This window comes from Pseudorasbora parva, chromosome 17, assembly GCF_024679245.1.
Source record: "Pseudorasbora parva isolate DD20220531a chromosome 17, ASM2467924v1, whole genome shotgun sequence".
In the NCBI taxonomy this organism is placed as follows: domain Eukaryota; kingdom Metazoa; phylum Chordata; class Actinopteri; order Cypriniformes; family Gobionidae; genus Pseudorasbora; species Pseudorasbora parva.
Window position 1 is genome coordinate 29,956,517 of NC_090188.1, and position 13,587 is coordinate 29,970,103.

General features: G+C 37.2%; 1 protein-coding gene across 3 annotated transcripts in view; it reads left to right on the top strand.

Moving 5' to 3' along the window:
• Positions 1–13,587, top strand: part of LOC137045021 (collagen alpha-1(XIX) chain) — a 305,351-nt gene that overhangs the window by 165,789 nt on the left and 125,975 nt on the right. For all 3 annotated transcript variants that reach the window (XM_067421446.1, XM_067421447.1, XM_067421448.1), the window contains exon 15: positions 12,808–12,852. In XM_067421446.1, the coding sequence (XP_067277547.1) occupies positions 12,808–12,852 (45 nt within the window). The remainder of the gene's footprint in view (positions 1–12,807; positions 12,853–13,587) is intronic.

Below are 13,587 nucleotides of genomic sequence, written 5' to 3' on the forward strand. Positions count from 1 at the left end.
TGTAGCTGTATAATAGGCCCAACTCCTACTATATATATACATACATACATACATACATACCGTATTTCCTCAAATAAAAGCCTGTAGTCGAATAAAGGCCGGGGGGAAAATGAGTGGATAATCTCCTAAATGCCGTTAATTTAATGCGAAACCATCCTGATGTCACGCGCCCCGATGCGAGTCATGCCAGTGCAACACACACTTATCCTGGTCTCTTATAGTTAACCTAAAAATTTTACAGGGATAGCTTTAATAAATTAAATTGAGAATATAACGGATGCATGTGCCATTTTAAATAGGCTACTGTAGTCTATGAGAGATGCGACGTCTGTGAAAATGCCATGTCAGGCAGGCTACAAATATCGATCTTCACAATGCGTGCATCTCAATCTGCTCCGTCAGTAGTCAGGGCACTGATCAGGGAGTCAGCCCATTGACTTATCGGTCCTGATCAGTGCCCTGACTACTGAACTAGGGAGCTGATTAAGACGCACCTAATATTAGCCTCTCGTCTCTTAACCACATGTTGCTGACTATATGTCATTCTGTTCTGCTTGACAGGCTGGAAAATTGGTTGGGTCTTTCTGGAGCTGTCCTTAATTGGTTTCGGTCCTATTTAACAAATCGTGCCCAGTTCGTTGGCTTGGGTAACTATAAATCTGATACGGTGCCTGTTCAACAGAGAGTTCCTCAGGGCTCAGTACTGGGTCCATTTATATGCTTCCGCTTGGGCAGATCATCAGGAAACATGGTCTTGGTTATCACTGCTATGCGGATGATACGCAGATATACATCAACACTAGTCCTGATGTTCATTGCTCATTGTAGCTTTGCGTAACTGTCTAACAGAGATCAGTATTTGGATGCAGAATAACTTCCTGAAGCTAAATGGCTCGAAAACTGAATTGATGCAGATTGGTACAGTGGCGACTACTCGTAAAGCAGAGCAGATCAGTTTGATTGTTGATTCATGCATGATAATCCCTGCTTCACAGGTGCGAAATCTTGGTGTGATTTTTGATCCACAATTAACTTTTGAAGCACACATAAAATACATCTCCAAAAACTGTATTTTTCCATCTGAGAAATATAGCTCGACTGAGACCTTTTCTCTCTTTTGCAGACACAGAAAAGCTTATACAAGCCTTTATTACAACTAGGTTAGATTACTGTAATGCCTTATTCTCTGGTCTTCCAGATAAATCGTTGAATAAGCTTCAGTATATCCAAAACTCTGCCGCTCGTGTGCTCACTCGTACTTCTCCTCGTGAACACATTACACCTGTTCTTTTACAATTGCACTGGCTTCCCATAAATATGAGAATTGATTTTAAAATTCTTATTTTAACGTTCAAGGCACTTCATGGGACTGCACCTGAGTATCTTTGCGACCTCATCAGTCCTTATACTCCATCACGCTCTCTTCGCTCTGCTGACTCTCTATCACGTTGTCAGCCTTCATGTAAACTAAAGACCATGGGGGAAAGAGCCTTTTCATACAAAGCCCCAAAGCTATGGAATGTGCTTCCTCTGCCCATCAGAAATGCACCGACGCTGGGTCATTTTAAAAAGTTGATTAAGACACATTTGTTTAAAACGTTTTTTTTTTAATCATTTGTTGTATTGCTATGGTTGTATTTTATTTTTGGTTGTATTATTGTTATTTTACGGTAGCGCTTTGGGTTTAAGAAAAGCGCATTATAAATAAAATGTATTATTATTATTATTATTAGTATTATTATTATTATTATGTCTTATGGGTGTCGTTCCCAAGCCTCGAATCTCAGCTCAGCGCAGCCCCGTCTCAAGCCTTGTTTATACTTTCGCCTGTCTCCGCTGCGCGAGCCTCCGCTAACTGCGCGCGCTCCTCCCCAAACGGAGAGGCGGACGAGGCGTTTATACTTGACGCACTGTCCGTTGTGCTATTGTTTGAAACAACAGAGGGCGATTCGGAGTAATTGTTCTATAAACCAACGTGTCGAGAAGAAGTGGGCTAACGTGCACAGGTGATGATATTTATTTTAGTACATTTCACCAAAAAACACACCACAAAAGAATCGTGTAAAACTCAGTAAACCTTGGCTTGATATTATTACTTGTGACAGAAGAACAAAATATGCACTAAATTAACGATCTCTTAAATATTTCCTAATTTCACAAAACTTTAATGTCGTGATTTATTTATTTATTTGCTTAAACCTGGATCTTTATTTAAAACGGCTCATTTCTGCTTTTGTAGGCTCATTCAGTAAATATAAGCATCTAATGTGCAAACTGGGGGCCGGTGTGATGAGACGTCATGCTCGGCTAGATTCGCCGAGAACTCGTTCATCTTCAGATGCGGAGCTGCGCGCGGAATTACAAAAAATGCGTATTATTTTGCGTATTATTCTGAACTAGGGAGCTGATTAAGACGCACCTAATAGTTGCCTCTCGTCTCTTATGTCTTAAGGGTGTCACACCCAAGCCTCGAATCTTGTTGTTCTATAAACCAACGTGTCGAGAAAAAGTGGGCTAACGTGCACAGGTGATGATATTTATTTACTTATATTTTTTCTTTAAAAAATCGATGATATTTGTCCACTGGAACGATCACTTTAAATTGAAAACAGTTTACATAAAGCAATTATATTTCAAACAGATGGAATTAGAAATACAGGCCTGCTAATAAAAGCCTGCTTCAAATAAAAGCCGGTTCCCATCGGCAGTTCAGGTAAATAAAGGCCCCGGTCTTTATTTGAGGAATTACGGTACATACATACACATACACACACACACACACACACACACACACACACACACACACACACACACACACACACACACACACACACACACACACACACACACACACACACACACACACACACACACACACACACACACACACACACACATATGTTTGTTTTTGTGACATATGGGGACATTCCATAGGCATAGGGGTTTTATACTGTACAAACCGTATTTTCTATCCCCTTACACTGCCCCTGCCCCTAAACCTACCCATCACAGGAAACATTCTGCATTTTTACTTTCTAAAAAAAAAAAAAACTCATCCTGTATGATTTATAAGCATTTTGAAAAGTTAGGACATGGCCAATGTCCTTATAAGTCACCCTCTCCTTGTAATACCTATGTCATACCCATGTCATTATACACATTTGTGCAAAAACATCCACACACACACACACCTCCCACAGCTGGTTGCTGTCTAATATATGTTTTTGACCTAAACATGGCCCTCACAAAAACTTATAATAATCAATGTTGTCAAATTTATAGGCCGCTGTGTGTTGCATAGCAACAGGAAGAGGGGAGAGAGAGGTGATGCTGTGTGTGATGATCTGAGGTCTGTGTGAGAGGGTGAAATGTCACACAATTGATCTCTTTCTTTCTGCCATGCAGAGATACCCTTGTCTGACCAGGTCTTCCAACAGCCATAAGCACTTTATTTTATAAACTGTATATATAAATATTATACGGGCCTGGCCTGACAATAATTTTTCTATTCAAAGACCTTGCTGCGCTTTTCTTGCTCCTTATTTAATGCGTTTGTCACAGCGTTGGGCCGTACACGGATTGCATTACTTGGCCACCATTAGTTTTGCTTTTTCTATAGAAGTTAAACCATCTAGTACAGTCGGACAACGGACGTAACAGTTATAAACTGAGAGTGTCTGCTTTTGCTCCATACAGCACAGTGCAGCAGGAGTCAGATTTCACTTATTACATGATGAGAGTAAGGAGAGATGACTGACAGGACGATGGCAGGAGAGGATTTGGAGCACAACAGATCCTGAAAGTCATTGACAAATATCTTGTTAAAAAAGAGCTTGTCCAGTACCCGCTTGTCCAGTACCTATACACAGAGTACATGCGATTGCGAATTTGAAAGCAAAAGTTAAAAGCGAGCGTGCATTCAAAAGTGATTTTAATAGCCTGCATATTGACAGCAGCTCTCTTACTTACTTGCTGCTCTTTTTGCCACTGGGCTGCAACAAAAGTCCTCCAGTCCTGTCTGTTCTGGGCCAGCTTCTGGAAGGCACCTCAAGTGTGGTTCAGGCTCTTGAACTTCCTCTCTATTGTCAGTCGTAATGTGTTTTATGGTCTGCCTCTCTTGCGTTTGCCTTCTGGTGTCCAGTGAAGGGCAGGAGATATTTCTCAGTGGTTTCTCAGCCCTATCCACCTCCATCATTTTCTCATGACGATGGTCTCAATGTTGTTTTGGTTGTACTGAGCAAGTAGTTCCTCATTTGAGATGGTGTTTGGCCAGAAAATTCTCATTCAGGCCACTGTCAGTCACCCTCCAACACTTTGAGCCGTATTGTAGGGTGGAAAGGACACAGCTCTGGTAATGTCAGCTTGGTCTTTATGTTATACTGCTGGGATTTCCAAACATTATTCAGCATTCTAAAGGTATTTCTGGCCTGACATATCCGTCTTTTGATGTCACTTTCTGCTCCTCAATCATATCTCAGAATGCTGCACAAGAATGTGAACTCCTTGATCACTGGAAGATCTTCTCCGTACGACTGCACTGGTGTGGGATTTGGGATGTTGAGTGTCATCACCTCTGTCTTCTTCAGGTTTATCCTCAAGCCTATCTGTTCAGCATAGGTATTGAGGCGAGATGTCTTCTCCTGGATGTGCTGGTGTGTGTGGGAGACCAAAGCCAGGTCATCAGCAAAGTGTAGAGAAGATAATCCATCATATGCCTCTTGTTTGGTTTTCTGTAGTTCTCCGCATCATCCAGTCGATTGCAATGTTAAAAAAGGAGTGCTGACATTACGCCAGTCTTCACGTGGTAACGGTGGTCACGGTTTCCTAACTTGGATGTAAAGTTGTTTGACGTTTGATATATGCACAGAGGATCCGCCAAAGGCTGTCTCTGTGGACTCTATCAAAGGCTTCTTTAAAACATCTTCTTTTCTCATACAGGTTTGGAACTACATGAGGGTTAGTAAATGATGACTAAAGGGGGAACCATCGCCTCAATAACCATCTGTATGTTCTTTTGCCCATTTGAAAATGTGGCTTTTCTTTGAAAGTCTGTGTAAAGGCCAGCATCATCTCAGACTCTGCTCTTCACTTCACAGATGAAGCTGGTGTTTGGTTTGTTCAGTGAAGTTTCTAGCCAAGCACCAATGAGGCATCTGTTTCTCAAACACTCTGATGTACTTGTCCTCATGTTGTGGTGCATCTGGGGCATCCATGTCTCCTCCTTTCCTTGTTAGATCCAGTTTGCTTTCTTTTGTCAAGACAGTAGTGCGAATGGCCTTGATCTCTCAGAAAAACAACAACTGATGCGTTTCTGGAAAAATGTGTTTGGCCAGGATTTTACTTGAAAAGTATAAAGTTACTTGCAAGAAACACTTGGAATACCCAACACATCAGGGACAGAAGGCTTCACACTTGAAGTAGCACAACTGTGAGCATCAGGGCTTTTACATCACTGGTTCATTTTCTTTTCATTTCTTTATATGTGTGACCCTGGACCACAAAACCAGTCCTAAGTTGCAGAGGCATATTTGTGGCAATAGTCAACAATACATTGTATAGGTCAAAATGATTTTGTAAATTTCCTACTGTAAATATATCAAACATTTATTATTAGCAGTAATATGCATTGCTAAGGACTTAATTTGGACGACTTTAAAGGCAATTTTCTCAATATATATATATATTTTTACCCTCAGATTCCAGATTTTCAAATAGGTGGATAGTTGTAAATAGTGTCCTATCCTAACAAACTGTATATCAATGTAAAACCAAGCGGCAACCTCCCGCGATCTCTCTTGAAGCCAATACGGTAAGTAATGTAAACTCCAATTCCTCAACTGGCCACTGGGGCTCCAGGAGGGAGCAGAATCTTATTGAGCCCCGTGTTAAAATTCCCCACTTTACAGCAGAAAAAAAAACATGTTTACAGACTGCTACAAATTGTGCTTTTGGCCTATACAGCTAATTTTAACTTTCAGGACAACTCTAAAGGGGGTGAATTTTTTATGATTCATTTGTTTACGTTATATAAAGCCTTAAAGTTCTGCATAATTAAGGGCATGGTTACTATGAGTGTGGTTGGATAGCCATTTATCTGCCGTCTATAGTCGTTGCGTCACCTAAGCTCGCCCACATCCCGCCTTTTTGCCCATTTTCTGTTATCCGGGAGTGACACGTGATGACTCGCTCACGAGATGGCAACGCCCAGCTCGTCTCTACTTTACGCTTCAGAACGGCTTATCGGAATCCTATGGGTGACGTCACGGACAATACATCCATATTTATTTTTACAGTCTATGTGTAAAGGTTTATTTAATCAGCTTTCAGACAATGTATAAATCTCAGTTTCAAATATACCCTTATGACTGGTTTCGGGGTCCAGGGTCATATATTATATTATATTATATTATATTATATTATATTACATTACATTACATTACATTACATTACATTACATTACATTACATTATATATTATATTATATTATATTATATTATATTATATTATATTATATTATATTATATTATATTATATTATATTATATTATATTTAAAACACAAATTATATTTAATTATAAAGTATTTAAAAAATAGAAATACTGTTTCCAATAGCAATATTACTTTTTGTATTGGTCCAATGAACAACTAGAAGAAACCTAGACCATCCTAGCATTGTGGTTAACGAGGCACTCTCAATTATCAGATCAAATCATTATTTCAACATGCTATGGGTTTCTGACTTCCACTTTACTGCATTGTGAAACATGCTTATTTATGGTATCGATGTAATCTACAACTACTGTCTTGCATTTAACACTTCATTTGCCTTTTCTATAATACATGAGGTGTATATCATGGCCATTAAGATATTAGTATTCACAGAAGAGCTATATTTTAAGGGCAAAACGAGAAGATGATTAGAAAATACATTATTCATCATCTGTTTGGCATAATTTTTTTTTTTTTTTTTTTTTTTTTTGGTCATACAGCTTTTGTTGTCTTGTGTTTTTCAGAAAGCAAGCTAAAATGTGAACAATTGAACTGTTTTGCAAAATCTATGTTAACATATCATTACTGCTGATAACAACCAGCTCAATTTTCACTAAACAGCTTAATCAGATGATGGATATAAACTTTCAAAGTAAGGAGCAATACATATTACAACGTTCCCTTTAATATTTCCTCATATTCCCGATTTGTATACTGATCATAATTTTGATGGCATTACTGAACCACTTCAGTTAGTGACTGATATTTTATAAAAATATGTGCAGTAGATGAGTTGGAGTTGTGTTTAATCTTATTAGTTCAGTAATGCATTCTTTAGTATAAATCTTGCTCATGTTTTCAGTTAATGCTACAGACTGAATGATGCATTCAAATTGTTTGTTGAATCAAAGGCTTGTTGATAAGAGGATAATGCAGGTGAATTGGAGTTAGAATGGAAAATCCAGTTTAACACAGTGTTTTTATTTTATTTTTTATTTTACATCAGCTGTCATGCAGTAGGTGGTGGGAAATGCGCCTTCAAGTTGGTTTGTCAACTGCTATTAAATGAAAATAAGCTCAAAAGCAACTATATGGCAGTGATGTCTCAGACAGTCTGGCGGCAGATGCAAAAATAAACCGTAAATAAATGATTTTCGAGTGATTCGTTTTGAAACTGTGCATCAAATATGCTAAACAGAAGAGCAAATGTGCATATGTGACGCGTGAGAACCAATGAGGTGTGATATAGCGCGCCACACACGTTATAGCTTCCATGTTTAGAATATTTGATATGCACTTTTGACACAAACCATTAAAAAGTAATTAATTTACTGTTTATCTTTATTTGCCGTCAGACTGTCTGAGGCATTGAGACGTGACTTGGCTGGCAAACTGGCATTCTGACACTGCGATCGTCATGCTTTCTTATCTAATCCACTAGTTTTGTCTTTATTGCAATTATTCTGCTTATTGTACATATAATATAGACCTATATATATATATATATATATATATATATATATATATATATATATATATATATATATATATACACACACACTCACCTAAAGGATTATTAGGAACACCTGTTCAATTTCTCATTAATGCAATTATCTAATCAACCAATCACATGGCAGTTGCTTCAATGCATTTAGGGGTGTGGTCCTGGTCAAGACAATCTCCTGAACTCCAAACTGAATGTCAGAATGGGAAAGAAAGGTGATTTAAGCAATTTTGAGCGTGGCATGGTTGTTGGTGCCAGATGGGCCTGTCTGAGTATTTCACAATCTGCTCAATTACTGGGATTTTCACGCGCAACCATTTCTAGGGTTTACAAAGAGTGGTGTGAAAAGGGAAAAACATCCAGTGTGCTGCAGTCCTGTGGGTGAAAATGCCTTGTTGATGCTAGAGGTCAGTGGAGAATGGGCCGACTGATTCAAGCTGATAGAAGAGCAACTTTGACTGAAATAACCACTCGTTACAACCGAGGTATGCAGCAAAGCATTTGTAAAGCCACAACACACACAACCTTGAGGCGGATGGGCTACAACAGAAGAAGACCCCACCGGGTACCACTCATCTCCACTACAAATAGGAAAAAGAGGCTACAATTTGCACAAGCTCACTAAAATTGGACAGTTAAAGACTGGATAAATGTTGCCTTGTCTGATGAGTCTTGATTTCTATTGAGACTAATTACCTCTATCACCTCTATTAGCCCTTTCCACTAATTTTAAATGATAAGAATAAAAGTGAATTTTATCTGTATCAACTCTAGTTCAGTGCTGTCAGCCCCCACAGAGCTGCCAAATCAGTTGGTGCCACCTTAGATCTGCAAAAAGATGCTCTTGTTTCTAATCTAAATATATACAAATTCTGAAATGCATTCACTAGATAAGTAAAATGACATGAGCTTTTTGTCTTGTTTTGTTGCAAAAAAAAATCAAAATGGAGTTTTTTTTTGTTGTTGCTTAAAACAAGCTAAATTATCTGCCAATGGGGAAGAAAAATAAGATTGTTTCTGATGTAAATCTTGTTTCTTGTGTATGTCCCAAACAGAAATAAGATGATTTGTCTTACCCCACGGACAATTTTAGTTATCTACTAAATTAATCTTGATTTAAGAATTGTTTAGATATTTGGACTGAAAACAAGAGCAAAATACTAAATAAGAAGAGCATTTTTGCAGTGTAGTCAAATATTTTGATTATTTAAAATATAATAGGCTACATTTGTTCCCACAGGCCTTTGTTGACTACATTCTAAATAAACTACAACAAAATGTATGTCTTTTGTCCTGTTGCTTAGTTCTCAGTCACATACCTGAAGTTCATTCATTATGCAGATCATTATGCGGGTCTTTTGTTCCCTCAGTTGTGATTCCCAGCATTATTCATGAACATTTACACCCCTTCACATATGACAGGCTCAATGACTCCACATCAGTTTGAACAACACCCATTAGTCAAAAGTATTGTGGACACATATCTGTTGTGTTTTGAGGCCTTAATTTTACTTTTTGTTTTGTTAGTTTTTTTCAAAAAAAATGCATAAACATAATTCTTTTAAAAATACAATCATGTACATACATGTTGCTCAAATATTATGGTAGTCCAGTTTCTGCTGAATACAGTGTACTGAATACTGTGGTATATATTTACTGGAAAAAAAGAAATGCCGCAAATATCGCCACAAATGTTGAGAAAAGCCGCCACAAATTCAGTAATTTTAGGCCGCAAAAAAACAGATAAAAAGTCCTGCAAAATCTTAGAATGACTGCCTATTAGTTTAGTTAGTTTTAGTTAGTTTATTTGTTTATTTTCGAACATGAGAGAAATAAAAATACAATAATGTTCAGACATTATTAAAAGAAACAAGTAAAGGTGAAAGAGAAAAAAAAATTAATAATTCTATCTCATGAACGAAAAAGGAGTAGGAAGAAGTAAAACTTAAATACTCCTACCCCTTTAATTATTATTTTTCTTTAAATAACATGCATATGCCTACGCCTACTCATACACATATATACATCAACACATATACATACTCATGTACACATTTGTATTTATACATATACACCCATATATATACCTATACCCCTATATCCACCGACACATACACATACCTCCACATGCCATATACATACATGCATAAATTCAAAATAACCACTAACAAATGTTATAACTCTTAACAAAGGAGCGCTCCCATTTTCCTACAGTACTTCTTGATACTTCTTAAGAATCTTTTCTCTATACATTTTTTTAAAGAGGAATATGTTGGAGCATTGCTTTAAATTTTCATCTATTTTATTCCACAATTTAACTCCACATATTGATAAACAAAGTCTTTTCCTTGTTGTTCTAAATCTATTAATCTTAAAGTTTCCACATCCCCTTAAGTTGTACCCTCCCTTCCTCTCAAAAAACATCTTTTGTATATTCCCAGGCAATAGTCTATTTCTTACTTTAAACATGAATACAGCAATTTGATATTCAATTTGGTCATAATATTTTAATAATCTCGACTGCCAAAATAATGAATTTGTATGTTCACAAAATCCAACATTATGAATAATTCTCATAGCTCGTTTTTGCATTATTACTAATGGCTGTAGTGAATATCGGTAAGTGCTTCCCCACACCTCTACACAGTAGTTCAAATACGGTAACAATAATGAACAATACAAGATGCGAAGAGATTTAAGATCCAGTATATACTTAGCTCTAGCCAAAATTGCGATACTTTTAGACAGTTTGGTTTTAATGTATTTTATATGAGGCTTCCAACAGATCTTTTCATCTATGATTACTCCGAGAAACTTATTTTCATGTACTCTTTCTAAGTTAAACCCCTCTATCTGTATTTGTACTTGTTGATTTGGCTTACAGTTTCCAAATATCATAAACGTTGTTTTACTCAAATTTATCGATAATCTATTAATTCTAAGAATTCTAAGGTGATTAATTGTGAAAGTAGCTTTAAGTTGTCTCCTGAACCAAATATATTGGTGTCATCTGCAAATAGTACAAACTTCAATACTTCTGATACTTTACAAATATCATTAATATAAAGTAAAAATAACTTTGGTTCTAACACTGACCCCTGTGGGACACCACATTTCATGCCCAAACATTCAGATGAATGCTCTCCTATTTTCACAAATTGCTGTCTGTCTCTCAGATAACTGGTTACCCAATTTAAAACTACCCCCCTGATCCCAATTTGTTCTAATTTACTGATTAATATTTCATGATTTATTGTGTCAAATGCTTTTTTTAGATCAATAAATACCCCAACTGCACATTTATTTTGATCTGTAGCGTTTGTTATTTCTTCAATGAGTTCTGTTAATGCTAATGCTGTTGAGTTTTTTTTTTTCCTAAATCCATATTGACTATCTGAAATAAATCTGAATATCTGAAATATTACATAATACAATTTTATTGTGAGTGCAGTGTCTTTGCAAAGAGACTCCACCCACACACTTTTTTTATTTTTTTAAGTTTTATCTTTTCTTATAGTCGCGTCACATCTAGCTTGTTGCGGGAATCCTATTGTATTGTGTATGGTAAGGACATGGTTTATCTGTTTAGGAACAGTTTTCTAGCTGGTCCAAACTGGTTGGTTGACCACCCACTATTTTCCAAAAACCAACATAAACCAATATGTTTGAGAACATAAAAAAGACACTCAAACCATATCAAGCGACTACCCTATCATGGAGTCTTAGATATGGGGCAGTAAACAACCAGTTCGAAACCATCCCCTAAAATGAGGCTATAGTTTCCCACCAGGACCTCAGGAAGAGAAGCAACTGAGCAGGGGATTTCAAACAATGTCTGATACAAGGATCTTCTTTCTGCTTGTTATTTTTGTCATTAATGTTAATGTTCTCTTATTCCTCTGAAATTACCAGCACACATATGTTCATTCAGGGCCTGAGGATGAAAGCGGTTCATTTTTTTTGGGAGTTCTTTATGTTGCAGGTAATGAAAATGACAAACGCTGACAAACTCAACATTATCTAATCAAAGACTATGCAAATGAACAGTTCTGAGGATACAGTCAAGCCACTGCCTTTTGTGTACACGTTCCACTTTCTCTTTCATCCAACCATGACCAGCAATCGTACAAACACTCCCCACATACACACAGAAAAAAAAAACGGTCCTCCTGGTCCTCCTCCTCCGCCTACTGAATTCTTAACAAAGGTGTACATACTGCTGAAATTGCACCGTGCGTGTATATAAAACATCTCCATAAAATGAATTTAGCAAAAACGTCCGGCTCATTCATCGTGGGACAATGTGGAAACTAATTTCCTCAAGGTTGCCACATCGGCTGTCTTTATGTCAGTTTTTCCGATACGCTCGTGTCATCGCACAGCATCGAAAATTAAACCGGTGACTGGCAGTTTTGACGGCTTCCATTGAGCCCACCTCACGCACTTTGCTTCTTTGTGTTTCGAGCATACGGATTGAAGGTGGTTATTATATTTGTGAAGCGTCCATTATGTCCAGGTGAGCATTCGGGTCCGTGCACAGGGGCCCGTTCTGTTTGTCACCTAGGGCCTTCTTTGATTGATGTGGCCGGGGTTTGTCTCAGCTGGAAGGGAGGTGATAGACTTGGGTGGAACAGAGAAAGCGATGCACCACACAGAGCTCTGCAATTAAGCTGTTTTCTTTCTGTTAATTAAAAGCAGATTAGTCACTGCTACAAGAGGAGCTGTCTTCTTCTAATTGCCACCCAGCATTGCCTAACATGAACCTGTTCTTGAAGTGGTCTGTCTTTTCTTATTCTCTTGTGTTCTGGGTTGCAGGGTCGACGGGGAAAATCGGGAGAACCAGGGATTTCAGGACCCCCGGTAAGACTGTTTATAGTTTGTGAAAAAAAAATGTGGACAAGAACAATTGAATATTGAAGGAGTTCAAAAGTAAATGTTGACAGCCTGGCCCACCCAATCATTACCAATGGATTAAGAGAAATAAATTAAATTCAGGATATTTTTCTTAATTGAGGTTGCAGAGACCCACAAAGTATTTGGACACTTAAGTCTCAATTAAAAGTTTTTGAATGTCATTGCATTACACTGTAAAATGTAATAAATTGACTTTACTTAGAAAAAGTGAGGAAACCAATTGCCTTAAAATTAAAAAAGTAAAGTAGCGTATCATTTTTTAGTTGACAACAAAACGTAACAAAATTTGTACAGAAAACTTGTTAATTAAGCATACTTAACTCAAAATTATTAGTTGTGTTAACTTGTTATCAGTGCTCACATTACTAGGAAAATATTAGGAAACCGATTGCCTTAAAATTCTCAAGTAAGCTGAATTTAACACCCAATTAAGTAAGCTTAATAGCATCAAGTTGTTCTTGCTTAAACCATTCAAGTTGTGTCGACATAATTCTATCTGTGAGCTGAGGAAGTGTACTCCCAGAATGCATTACAGCATGAACAAATTAATCACAGGGCAATCATAACTCCGTTTTATTATTTTTGGCTTTATTTTACCAATTTATTTAGCTTGCTTTTGTCAGTATAACCCAATAATGACAGCAAATGAACTTGTATTGGTCTTATTAAGTGTTTAAAAAA